Raw genomic sequence first — 14,291 nt, 5'->3', positions numbered from 1 at the left:
ACCACAGGTACAAAATGAGAGTGTAGAATGAAACAAAACAAAACAAAAACAAACCTTCATATGTGGATTTCTATTCCCTAAGCAAAGAGGCAACCACCGCATATCCATCTCTGCAAGGAATGTAACAGCCTGCTCTGGTTGATATGCCAGCAGAATCTGTTCTAATCACAGTGAATTTCAAAACACATGGAGTGGCAGATCATTGAGAATTTACGGCACCTTATGATCCCTCAGGGACACACTCCAGCTTACCTTCACATACGGCTCTTGATGAGGTCTGGCATAATAGAAAATCTGAATGTCCAAGGGCAGTCTTGGGTCTCTCATTGTGCAGGGCGAGACGTCTCTGAGAGTACGGCTAGGCTGACTTCTAATGAGGAACAGGTTTTATTTCTCTCTCTGCCTCCTCCCCAAATCACTTGCAGCCAGGCTGCACTACAACTGTTTTTCAGTATCTAGCTTCCTGATTGAGTTTCTGCTTCCCTCAGGAGGGGGTTCGACATTTCTACAGGAACACGCCCAAATTAGGATTTACAGCTGAACACACTTCCTGTCCGCCGAGCGGTGAGACTGTAAAATGACACTTTCACCTTTGAAAAGGTGGTTTCCTAACAGTACTCAGTGAAACTCTATTGTCTGACGGTTGTGGTTTTTGTTCTCACTGCACTTTTTTTTCTCTAATTATCCTCAGGCTAACTTAGCTTTCTTTACCCTGCCTTTTCAGTTTTCTTTCCGCTCCCTTTTAAGGCTAACCCTCCATTTTAAATGTTAAGTCTGTTCCCCTGTCATCAGTATTAGTCTCAAAGAAAGGAAGAAGGAGCCTTTAACTGAGGTAGGTTCATTATAGTGAGAACAACTTCAATACCAAGTCACATTTGTTGGGTATGAGAGACATAAAAGAATGAAAGGATATCAGGTTTATCTGAGACTCTGAAAGATGTCATCATAGATGCAGTTTTGCCAGCACCTAAAAGCTGGCAAAGTGATGCCTATCTTTTTACATTTTCGAATGAGTCCTAATAACTAGTAAGCATGATGGGTCCTGCTCTATTCTTCAGATCAGATATCAGGGGGTTGGAAAGAAATGTACATCATGACTGGATCAATTTTCAGTGATCTTTCTCTGACTGCCAGATCGTAGTGTCCTTTGGGTCTTGGGGACTGCTAAGGGGGTCAGGGTACTGTGGCACAGCCATCCTGGGGCAGGTTTTAAAGTGGTAGGTTAGTGACCCACCTGAGGCAGAATCACTGTGTCCGTGAGACACGACTCTCTACGGTAGCTGGCACTTCATGACAGCTAACGTTTATTAAGTGATTCTTATATGATGGTGAATGCTGAGTGTTTGGCCAGGCACAGGGACATAAAGCATTTAAGTGTACTGTGTGCTGTGAAGGAGACAGTTGTGAGACAAGTATAAATACGCAAAGGCCATTCCATGTGATACGGATGATAAATGTCACAGAAGCTCAAGGAAGGCTGGGGCCACGGGGGTGTTATGAGATGCTTGAATATTCACAGAGGAGATGGTGCTTCAGTTTGTGAGCAGATTGAGGTGGGGGGAGATGTGCCAGGTGGTACGGCAAGAATGTAGGGTTGGCTTCTAGATTCACTTCAGCTGGAGACTAGAGAGCAAGGAAGGCAGAGGAGAAAGAGGTGGATGGGATGTGGTGAAGGAGCAAGAGTGGAGAAGATGAAGATCTTCAGTACCAGAAAGGAGCCCAATATTTACTGGATAGGTCAAGCTATTCTTCAAAACCACATAAAAAGTTTGACAAGTACGGATTCTAAAATTTCTTCTTCAGACCTATTGAATCAAAGTCCCTAGTGATAAGGGTTTAAGATAAAATTTAAAGAAATCCACAGGTGGTTCTCCAAATGATTGGCTAGTTGAGTAACAACTGCTATTGGAAATGGGAGACCACTGAAGGCTTAAAACAGGGGAGTGTATGAACAAGCTTGTGTATTTCTTTTTTTCTTTTCTTTTCTTTCTTTTTTTTTTTTTGTGGTACTGGGGGTGGAATCCAGAGGCTTTCTACCTCCGGGCTATACTCCCAGACCTATTTTATACTTTATATGGAAACTGGGTCTCACTAAGTTGCTGAGAGCCTCACCAAGTAGCTGAGGTTGGCTTCGAACCTGTGCGATCCTCCTGTCTCAGCCTCCCAATTGCTGGGATTATAAATGTCCGCCACCATGCCCCGGCTCAAGCTTGTATATTTCAATAATAAGTTAAATAGATTGCACAGTACATATGTAACCTTTCAATACAATGAAAGAAACATCAGAAATACTAAGCAGTGATGGAAAAAATGACTGTAAGGAATATAATTTATCATACATAAAAACCCAACTGTAGATTTAGTCCAGAGTTTAAACTGAGACTACCCTAAATACATCAAAGCACTAGAAGAAAAGAACATCCACAAACAAAACAAAGAAAAAGAACATACATAAACAAAATTAAAAGACAAATGGCAAAGTAGGGGAAACTTACTATATATATATATAGAATACACAGAGATAAAGAACTCTTAATCATGAAAAGCTCAAACATCTGCATGTGAGTATCACATGCCTGTAACCCCAGTATTTGGAAAGCTGAGATGGGAGGATTGCAGGTTCAAGGACTGCCTCAGCAAATAGTGAGACTCTCATGAACCTAGGGATACCCTGTTTCTAAATAAGAAATACAATTGAGCTGAAGATGTGGTTCAGAGGTAGAATGCCTCCAGGTTCCATCCCTAGTGCCACACACATAAATAAATAAATAAATAAATAAATAAATAAATAAATAATAAATAAATAAAATGGCTGGGGGTGTAGCTCAGAGATAGAATGTCCCTGGGTTCAATTCCCAGTACTCATAAAATAATAAAGATAAAATAAAGAGCTCAAACAGTGTGATGGAACTATTAAGACTCCAGGAAAATGAGAAATGAAATGAGAGGACATTCAAAGAAAAAAAAAAAAAAACCACAAGCGGCTAATGTATATTTATATTCCTTCTGTCCTTAGTAGTAAGGAAATAAAAAATTATAAGATATTATCTTTCGCCTTCCAAATTGGCAGTCTTAGAAAGGACAGGAGGGATAGTGCTTTCTATAGGCAGAAGCACAATGAGAATGTAATCCCTCACTTTACTGACAAGTTAAGCTAATATAATATTAAAATTCAGGAGCCTTAAAAATTAGTGCCCTGGAGCCGGGTGTAGTGGTGCACGCTTGTAAGCCCAGCATTTGGGAGGCTAAGACAGGAGGATCGCTGTTCAAGGACAGCCTCAGATACTACTTAGGGAGGCCCTGTTTCAAAATAAAGGAAAAAAAAAAAAAACATAGGGCTTGGGTGTGGCTCGGAGGTAGAATGCCCCTGGGTTCCATCCCTGGTTGAAAAAAAAAAAAAAAAATTAGTGCCCTAGGTGGGTGTACTGGCACACAACTGTAATTCCAGTACTTGGAAGGCTGAGATAGAAGATCGAAGGTTCGAAGCCAGCCTCAGCAACTTAGTGAGACCCTGTTTCCAAATAAAAAATAAAATAGGGCTAGAGGTAGAGCTCAGAGGTAGAATGCCCCTGGGTTTAATCCCCAGTACCAAAAAATAAATAAATAAGTAGCGCCCTTTTATCACGTAACTTCATTTTCAGAAAATTAAGATAATAACAAGGACTGCAGCTTATCTCATCTTGTGAAAATTCTGAACCAACATAAGGATTCAAGTGGGAGAACTGTTAAACTAAAATAGAGATAAAAATACTATGCCACCATTAAAACCCAGGCTCTTAAAATTTTTAATAATATAATAAAATTCTTACAGTGTCAGGCGAGGATGGATCTGAAATTGTGCATAGAACACAATTCCATTTTGAGAAAATAAAATAAAGAATGACTCACCCCTCCTAACATTTTGAAAATACCTTAAAACAAAGTAGAAAACAAAGACACAGGAAATGTATAGTGTCTAGTATTCTTAGATACTATTTTAAAATTTTCTGCTTTGTACTTTTCTGTAGTTTTCTTTCTTTTTTTTGGGGGGGGTGGTACTGGGGCTCCTGGAAGCCCTTCTACGTCCAGGCTACACTCCCAGACCTATTTTATATTTTTATTTGGAAACAGGGTCTCTTAAGCCAGCGAGGCTGGCTCCGAACCAGTGTGATCCTCCCGTCTCCACCTCCCAAGAGCGGGGATTACAAGCGTGCGCCACCACACCCGGCTCTTTTCTGTAGTTTTCAAACTTCCTACAATAAACAGGCATTGCTTTTATAGAATAATGGAATAATGCTTGCTTAATGATCTTGAGTATATGGGTTGGGACTGCAGTGCCCTTTGGAGTCAGGCAAAGATACAGAGACCCTAATTAGGATCAGGAAGGAGCCTCCCTGGGGAATGGTGGAGAAAGGGAAGAGACACCCCTGTGCCACGTATCCTAAGAATCAACAAGATTCTCACTAGAAAAGATTTAACTAGTTATGATGATGAAGGAGAAAAATCTAATATCTAGGTTCCAGACTTGGGCATCATAACCAAGATGGAGATGTGTGAGGAGAAGTAAGTTTTGGATGAAGTTATTTTGGACACACTGAGGATCAAATCCTTGTTAGCTTCCCAGGGAGACAAGATCTTCCTCTTACTCACAAGGATGGGAGAATACTGTGTCAGAGGATTGGTTTCAGATAATACTGATGGGCAGAGTTTGCACTGGCACTGGGTGAGGGGCTGGGCGGTGGCTGGCATTCTCCTCATAGTACTTTTGGACTTTTTTTCTTTATTTTTTATTTTTAAATTTTTTTTGGTGGTACTGGAGATGGAACCCAGGGGCCTTCTACCTCCAGGCTACACTCCCAGACCTATTTTATATTTTATTTGGAAACAGGGTCTCTTAAGCCAGCTGAGGCTGGCTTCTAACTTGTGCGGGGATTACAAGTGTGGGGATTACCAGTGTGTGCCACCATGCCCAGCTGGACTTTTTTTTTTTTTTTTTTTTTTTTTTTTGTATGGAGAGAAAGCACAGACAGCCCAACCAGCCCAGACGCCTCTCTCCAGCTATCAGAAGTATCGTCAGGGACTCTAGTGGCCTTAGAAAAGGCCAACCATTGCTTCCTCCCCTCGATCCCTTCTACTCTTTCATGACAGGTCTAGACAGTATCTTCCAGAAGGACTTGTTCTCTTCCCTCCTCCTCAGTGGCTGGGCTTAGAAGACCTGGGGCAACCTGCCCCACCCTCCTCCCCTCTCCTCCATTCCTGAGGTGGACCTCTCTCCGCCTGCCTCTTGAGCTCCTTTTCCTCCAGTGCTAGTTTGTATGGCCTCTTCTCCCACTGGAGTGGTAAAGAGCTGAGATTCCAGGCTGAGATCAAGGGAAAGAGGTCTCCTGGGTTTTGCTTTGGCTCAAGACACTCAGGCTAATCAGGAAAAGGTAAAGTCCCCCATGAGTCTAAAACTTCTCTCTGGAACTCTAGGTGAAAGGTCACATCTTTGGTAAGAAAATGTACTTTCTCTAGCTTTGTATTTCATAAGAAACTGTTGGGCAGAACTGATCAAGTCAGAACAGGACCCGGCATTCCTGTGTCCTTTGGCTAGAATACCAATGTTACACCTTCTTTCCTGCAGAGCCTGTGAAGTTTCCATGATCTCCACACAGCTTTGTGGAGAGAGGAGCATGGGAATTCGTGTTAAATGAAAACAGAGAATACTTAAGAAGTCTAAGGTGGCTTCAGAGTGGACTGCAGGTGCTAAGGCATAAGGAGCACTTGAGAAATTGGACACAGTATGGTCCAGTTTTTTTTGAGGAGCATGATGGTGATAGAAAGGAGGGTGACAGGGGAAAACCTGGAAAGAGGTTAAGGGAAGGGAGAAATCCCTTCCTTTATTATCTGCCTTAAGAAATAAAGTCTTTATCCTATTCTGGTGAAAGAGAGCCAGAAGGGAAGAAGAAAGTGATGACATTTGCAAAGATAGTTTTAACAGATTAAAAGGAAAAAAAGCAGCCTTAGTGAGGGGAAAGATATTCTCCCTCGAGCCCAAAATGCAAAGGTACAACATCAGGTAATTAGGAAATGGAGAAGAGGGAAGCTAAGAAAAATCTGGTCCAGTGGCTTCTTCTTTATAAAATGAAGAAAGGGCCGGGCATGATGGCGCATGCTTGTAATCCCCGCGCTTGGGAGGCAGAGACTGGAGGATTGCGCAGGTTCAAAGCCAGCCACACGCGCTGGCTTAGGAGACCCTGTTTCCAAATAAAAATGTAAAAATAGGTCTGGGAGTGTAGCCCGGAGGTAGAAGGGCTTCCAGGAACCCCAGTACCACCAAAAAAGAATGAACAGTGTACATGTATGCATGTGGGGCAGGTATTTTACTGACTAACACAACTAACTTCAATCAGAATTGTTATTTACACTTATAATTTTGCAGGTGTGCAGGAACAATAGCTTTTTGTTAGTCATTTACTGGAATCTGAACATAAGACCATTTTGACTGTGTCCTGCATTTAAGGACCATGACTTTATTCCCTTCCCAAGCACGCACCTCCCAGCTCTTGGTCGTTGGTTCACTGAAGAAGTTGTCAATCATATTCAGTTCTTCCTTTTCCACCACCACAAAGCCTTGTTCTTTGGCGTCTTTCCCATAGACATCAGGAGACCACTGAACAAAGAACGTGTACAAATGGTCCACCCTGAAAAACATGTTCATGATATGTGTTAACTTTTCTGTCAGGGATTAGGAGGACTCTGGGTCCATAAAGCCATCATTTTCCCTGCTTTGCCAATTGATGTTACTAACTGGGAAGTTTTACAGTGTCACGATTATCTTTATGAGTAATTTCTAAACTTGGAAATTAAGAGTGAACAAATGAACAAATGAAAGCAAAGGTCCACAGGTCCTGAGAACTGTTAAAAGTATCCTGAGAGAAATGTCATGAGATGGGACATAAAACTGAAAAATGCAATAAAATATTTACAACAAATGTTTCTTCTTCACTGAGTTTTCATTTACTGGACACTGGTATTCATTGAAAAAAACAAATAAATAATAAAATGTCAATCTGAAGCTTTGGTTGGGATTAAAGAGAACTAAATAATAACCCAGTGGGTCTTCGTGTAGATCAAAGTACTATTATATTAAATGTAATAAAACATCTGCGATAACTAGAAAATTTCTGAGAACAACACTAATTATTATTCTAATATTAGAGACTTATTTTTATTGGCATAGGAATAGGCTTCACCTAATAATGCTGATTTCTTACATACATTTAGGATATGAAGTTCTGATGTATTTCTCCAAGCATAATCCATAGATTGGCAGCTATCTCCTCCTAAGTTCCGGTGCCTGGAATATGCTGCTACGTAGACAGTCCAGCACTGTGACCTTAGGCTCTCTACCCATAATCATCACAGCAGGAAAGAGGGCAAGAGATGGGATCATTTAAAGATTCTTAGTTTCCCTTGTAATTATAAAGCAACAATTACAATTTGGGGCTATTGTTTGGGGGCAATGTTGACTCATCATTAATTTTTATTTTATTTTATTTTTGGTGGTACTGGGGTGGAATCCAGAGGCTTTCTACCTCCCGGCTATACTCCCAGGCCTATTTTATGTTTTATTTGGAAACAGGGTCTCACTAAGTTGCTGAGAGCCTCACTAAATAGCTGAGGCTGGCTTCGAACCTTCGCAATCCTCCTGTCTCAGCCTCCCAAGCACGGGGATTACAAGCATGCGCCACCACGCCCGGCTATCATTAATTTTTAAAAAGTTATAACTATGCCTAAGTATTTTAGTAATAATAATAGTAATAAAATAATAAAAAGAGTGTCAAACAGTTCTGATATCTAAGTGGATCAAACTGTTTTTAGGTTTCCACATTCTAATCTATTCTCACCCACAAGCAGACACAGCTTATACACAGTTCTCACTGTAAACAGAGCCAAGACATACTTGTGCTCTATGTAATGTTATATAATACCCACTTACCACATCGATAGTCTTTTTATTCATGTTTAATGGCTCCATTTCATGAAATTCATAATTCTCATTTAGCCTGCATTTCTGCTTTCAGGATACTAAACTTATAGATTTCTTTAACTGATATTAATTTAATTAATGTAATACTAATATTCCAAAGTATATCTCCAGGCTATGTCTTTTACCAGTTTTTGAATCATTTCCTCAAGATTATTTCTCAGAGAAGGGATTACTGGGCCAAAGAGCATGATTTTATAGCTTGTGACTGATCTTGCCCAACTAGTTTTGAAAGGCTAATTTAGATTCTAGTGCTACAGTTTATATCTAAGTTTCATAACAGTCTTGCTTATCCTTTTGGCTTAAAGGAGCTTACTATATTTAAGTTTTCCCCAACTCACTTTCCATTTCTTTGAGGTTAAATATTTCTCAATGCTTTCTTCCTGGTTAGAGCTATTCTTCCATGAATTGGCACTTTTTTTTTTTTTTTTTTTGTGAGTCTGGGGATGGAACCCAGGGGCATTCGACCTCCGAGCTACACCCCCTGCCCTATTTTCTATTCTTTATTTCGAAACCGGGTCTCACTGAGTTGCACAGGGCCTCACTAAGTAGCTGAGGCTGTCCATGAACCGCGATCCTCCCGTCTCAGCCTCCCGAAGGCTGGGATTATAAGCGTGCGCCACCATGCCCGGCTTGAATTGGCACTTTTTGATTTGTGGTGTCAATATTTTTCTTTCAATTTATGAAAGGCTTTATGGAATGTAAGCATTAACTATCATCAAATGTTTCTAAGCTGTTGCTTCCCTTTTTATAGCACTGTGTATTTTCTCCCATAATACAGAATTGCCAATTTTCATGCATTTTATTTTTTTAATTAAAAAAAAAATTTTAAATATGGAACGCTTCATGAATTTGCGAGTCATCCTTGTGCAGGGGCCATGCTAATCTTCTGTGTATTGTTCCAATTTTTAGTATATGTGCTGCTGAAGCGAGAACTTTTCATGCATTTTATTTATTTATTTATTTATTTATTTTGGTGGTACTGGGGGTGGAACCCAGAGGTTTTCTACCTCTGGGCTATACTCCCAGACCTTTTTTATATTTTATTTGGAAACAGGGTCTCACTAAGTTGCTGAAAGCCTCACTAAGTAGCTGAGGCTGGCTTTGAACTCGTGCGATCCTCCTGTCTCAGCCTCCCAAGTGCAGGGATTACAAGCGTACGCCACCATGCCCAGCTTTTTTCATGCATTTTAAAGATACATTTTCTTTTATATTTCTCCTACAAAACATTGAAAAGAGGGAAAGTTGTTACCCAAGATATGATGTGTATCAGTGTCATGATATGTGATCATTTCTACAAAAAATAAATATGGATGTTCATTTATGTCATGATTGTATAGGGGCGTGATGGTTGTTTTTACTTGGTGAGGCCACTCTGAAAGGCTACATAAAAAATTGGTCATAGCTGGGGGTGGTGGCACATGCTTGTAATCCCTGCGCTTGGGAGGCTGAGACAAGAAGATCACACAGGTTTGAAGCCAGCCTCAGCTACTTAGTGAGGCTCTCAGCAACTTAGTGAGACCCTGTTTCCAAATAAAACATAAAATAGGCCTGGGAGTATAGCCGGGAGGTAGAAAGCCTCTGGGTTCCACCCCAGTACCACCACCAAAAAAAAAAAAAAAAAAAAAAAAAAAAAAAAGAAAGAAACTGGTTATATACTTACTTCTGGAAAATGGAATATAGAGCAGGACCAGGACATTATATATATATATATATATATATATATATATATATATATATATATATATATTTAAATTATTTTATGTAATAGGTCTTTAGGTCTTATATGTATATTATTCAAACATCAAAATACATCTAAAAACATCCTTATCTACCTTGCAAATAAAAATGACCACTCTATTTCCTTTGTGTATTTGTAGTGTTATTATATAGATATAAGTATGAATATATACCTATGTTGTCTTTATTTTTATTATTCTCTATCTAAATTTTGTATTTAACAATATATCCTAGGTATATTTCTACATCAATCTATAGATAGCTTCTTCATTCTTTATAGATATACACAGTACTTCACCATGTGGATTTACTACAGTTTGTATAACTATCCTCTATAGCTGGACATTTGGGTTGTTTCCAAGACTCTGCCGTGATAAACAATGCTGTGATAAATTAACTTTATACAAGTGTAATTTCACAGTATACAGGTAAAGCTGTAAGACACACTTCCAGAACTGGGATTGTGTAGTCAAAGAAACAACCTAACTCATTTTTACTCATGTTATTTTGTGACACTGGAGCTTGAATCCAGGGGCATTCTACTGTTGAGATACACCCACACCCCTAATTAATTTTTTATTTTGAAACAGGGTTCAGGATGAAGAGGTCCTAAATGGCTGAGGCTGGCTGCAAAGCTGTGATCCTCCTGTCTTAGCTTCCTAAGTACTGGGAATTCAGGCTGTGCCACCAAACCCCGGTGATTTTAATTGTACAATTATATAACATATATTTTTATAATATTATCTTGTCCAATACATGGATTGCTTTATTTTGATTACATTTTTTGCCTTCCCACCTCCCTATTGGAAATTAACTAAGAAAACAAGAAATAAATCACCACACTAGAAAGGTTTGATAAGTATACCATTATAACTTAGTTTTCACAGCCATGAAAAATTAAGTCCATCTTAAATGTATTTCAGTTTAAAGTTGAGACTCAAATATGCTTTAACTTTTGGGAAAGTATTCATTATGTACATTTTTTGCATTATGGAAAATTCACATGTGAAAAACGCAAATGGCTTCATAACTGCTTGCTGCTGGCCCCCTCATGAGAAGGAGAAAAGCCACCCTAAACTGGGATCTCTCCCACTACTGTCAGCCTGGCCGCGGTGCTGCTGGGAGCTGGCCTCCTACCCGCAGCCAGGCCTCGGTGTTTTCCTGTTGCACATAGACAGTTTCACAGAACATCAGTAGCAGATGACGCTATCTTATGACACGGTGAATGAAGACAAAAACAAGACCACTCTGTAATCACACTGGAACGTAGATAAAAACACGAACGTTATCCAGCCACAAAATGGCCAAACAGCCCTCTAATCTGAGGATTATGAATGGCTGTGCTTCTTCAATTACTGCATTAGTCTTGCTCGTCTTGAAGCAGAGAGCTTCCAAATTTCCTCATGTTGAGAAGAAAAACAAAGAACTACTCCCAGCCTGCATGGGTGCCATCACTTTGCATCTATTTCTATAAATTATGACCCTTTCCACAGGACCTAGCTGCTTCTCCTCAGTTTAATCAAAATGCATATAATTCATTTTTCTTGTGTATGTTTGTGTGTGTGTGTGTGTGTGTGTGTGTGTGTGTGTATGTTGGTACTAGGGATTAAACCCAGCAGCAGTCTATCTCTGAGCTACATTCCCAACCTTATTTTGTTTTACTTTTTATTCTGAAGCAGGGTCTTGCTAAATTCTGAGGAACCTCACTTTAGCAACCTCACAGATGCTGAGGCTGTCCTCCAACTGGAAATCCTCCCGTCTCATCATTTTTCAGTTTTACTTCAGTTGCATATTTCTTAAGCAGGTGGATGGCCAAATCCAGCTGCTGGTAACAGTCTTTTCCACTAACACATAACATTTCTTAAGATATCCAATCATGAAATTATCTCTAACTTCTTAAGTTGTCCCACCCTCATCACCTATCTAAAACCTAAATCTAGTAGCTCCTAATATTCTCCTTTTTATTTTTGTAGTACTGGAGATCAAACCCCATGCATGGTAGGTAAACACTCTACCACTGAGCCACACCCAGCCCTCTAACAACCACTTCCTGAGTGGCCCATGTTTCTCCATGATGTCTATCGTCCCCTCTTTCAAGGAGTCAGCCCTCCTTGTTACACTGCAGGTGTGCTTGTAGGGGGATCTGGCTGGAAAGCATCCCTCTTTTACAATACTTCCTGAGCACCTGCCATGTGTCAGGGCTTCTGCCCTCACAAAACTTGTTTTCTGGAGAACTAGAGCGGGTGGGGGTATTAAATATCATTTAATTGAAAGAACTTCCCTTAAACATAAGGGATGGAGGGATCTGAAGTCAACCATCATTATCAGCCACAACTAGATCTCCTGAGGTGGCAGTCTCTCTTGATTCCACATTCACTGAATCATTTCCCAATTGATATTCTAGTTATGACACAAGGCATTTTTATTTGGAGACCCACTTTGCATGAAGCCTAACACTTCTCCCTTGCAGGAAACAGTACAGATTGAACAATGACTACAGAAGCAAACATTTGGAAAAAGAGCTTGTGATGTCATAGACTCTTGTGCAAGACTGCAAGGGAATGAGAGATGAGTCACAGGTATGGAGGAAAGGTTTCATTCTCTCTTAGACATTAAAGAATATATCAATTGTGAAAAGTACAAGTTCATAAAGATTTTAAGGAGCAGAGCCATCTTAGTAACTACCAGTCACTTCCCCTTTGGGTGACAAAGACATTATGTTGCTCCAAGAGATGATTTCAACTGTCCTGTGTAATTATGTAGATGTAAGACAAGTAGGACTTGTTATTCCAGGGCCAGGATATAATTGGACATATCCTGCTTGATGAAGATAATTCATTCCTAAAATCCAATGGGAAGGTGGGTGGGTGGAAGGCAACCTAACACCTTCTCCTCCTCCTCCTCCTCCTCCTCCTCCTCCTCCTCCTCCTCCTCCTCCTCCTCTCCTCTCCTCCCCTCCCCTTCCCCTCCCCCTCCCCTTCTCTTCTCTTCTCTTCTCTTCTCTTCTCTTCTCTTCTCTTCTCTTCTCTTCTCTCTCTCTCTCTCTCTCTCTCTCTCTCTCTCTCTCTCTCTCTCTCTTTCTTTCTTTTTTTTGCAGTACTGGGGATAGAACCCAGTGGCATTCTACCTTTGAGCTACACCCCAGCCCTACTTTTTATTCTTTATTTTGAAACAGGATCTCAATGAGTTGCAAAGGACCTAAGTAGCTGTCCAAAAACTGCGATCCTCTTGTCTCAGCCTCCCAAATGTTGAGATTACAGGCATGCACCACCACGCCTGGCCTGATGCCTTCTCTTTTGAAGTTCAGTATTATTGACGCTTTCTGCTGAATTTACGTGATCATAACAACAGTAACCCCACTGGGAAGGATATACTTTCTCTACCCCAATATTTGAGAGGAAACTCTCAAAGGGGTTGGGTGGTAGTAGTTAACTTTGGCCATGAGCATTTTAGGAGCAGACAGGGTGTGGCCTACTGCCACTGCTTAAGTTTAAGCCAAGCTTCCTGTCACTTGGATGCGCTAAGGGAGGAAATGCCTACATGGTTGTGTGTGTGTTTCTTGGTAGCTGTAGCAAGTGGAAGTTGGGTGGGGGGGGGTCAGTTTGGGCTGAAAGCATTCTTGCCTGCTAGTGCCATTCTCTCTAGAAGAAATATCTCAGCCTGAAGTAGCAATCTGGGGTGACCAGGGAAGGGGGCTTAGCCCAAGCCTCTTCTTTCAGGGCTGCTGGGTTCTCAGTGAATGATGAGTCAAAGCTCTTGGCTGGCTGTTTGTGCACACAGTGGTCTGTTCTCCATCAGCCAGTGTTGGGTCAAGAGTGGCCGGGGCCAGTCCTGTACACTGACTGATCACTGGGATGCTTGTACTCACCACAGGTAGAAGGGCTTTAGAGAAGGGGAAAGGCACTCTCAAAATCCTGAGCAATAAAGGCTCAGAGTTATGAAACTTTTAGTGTTAAATACAGAACAACATTGGCATTATATTTACAGCCATACATTTCACTTATGCTGATGAATATACTATGCTTATAAAGACGAGCTGTAAATTCCACCCTTGAGGACCGTCCTTTGCACAATAACTCTGTGAGTCAAGGATTACTGTGCCTGATATAAAGGTAAGGAAATGGAGGTTTTGAGAGATTACTGGACATGTCCAAATTCTTCAGTTCTAGAAAGGTTCCAGCCAGTCCAAGTTGACTACCTTTTCACAAATGCTAAACTGCAAGCAGGACAGATACATTTTAAAAATCTATCTGTAGCTGGACATCTCACATCATAGCATGTGTCAGTTATTTCTCTCACTTTAGGTTTTGTGGATAAAGCCTAGGTTATAATAGCAAACTGTCCTGGTGTGAGGGCATAGGCTTCTCAGTCCCTATACCTGCTTCTGCACCTTACACTGGTGGGCTCACAGCACCATCCCTCAGGCCCCAGGACAAGCCGGTCAGCTCTGGGGAAGTGGGGCAGTGGCTATGAGTGGCCTCCCTCCTCTCTCAGGCAGTGGGTGCTGTCTCCACAGCTAGTGGAGCTGTCCCTTGCCTGGGAA

General features: G+C 40.9%; 1 protein-coding gene across 4 annotated transcripts in view; it reads right to left on the bottom strand.

Moving 5' to 3' along the window:
* The window catches only part of NCOA7 (nuclear receptor coactivator 7), a gene marked incomplete at its 5' end in the record, with an annotated part of 136,793 nt that overhangs the window by 9,066 nt on the left and 113,436 nt on the right, over positions 1 to 14,291 (bottom strand). For 3 of the 4 annotated variants that reach the window (XM_080700627.1, XM_080700628.1, XM_080700629.1), the window contains one exon: positions 6,515 to 6,662. In XM_080700627.1, the coding sequence (XP_080556753.1) occupies positions 6,515 to 6,662 (148 nt within the window). Of the gene's footprint in view, positions 1 to 252; positions 328 to 6,514; positions 6,663 to 14,291 lie in introns of those variants that run through there. The other variant, XM_080700630.1, reaches the window with a different exon arrangement.

The sequence above is a fragment of the Muscardinus avellanarius genome (assembly GCF_963383645.1).
Source record: "Muscardinus avellanarius genome assembly, chromosome: 8".
NCBI lineage: Eukaryota > Metazoa > Chordata > Mammalia > Rodentia > Gliridae > Muscardinus > Muscardinus avellanarius.
This window is presented reverse-complemented; position numbering and strand designations above follow the sequence as displayed.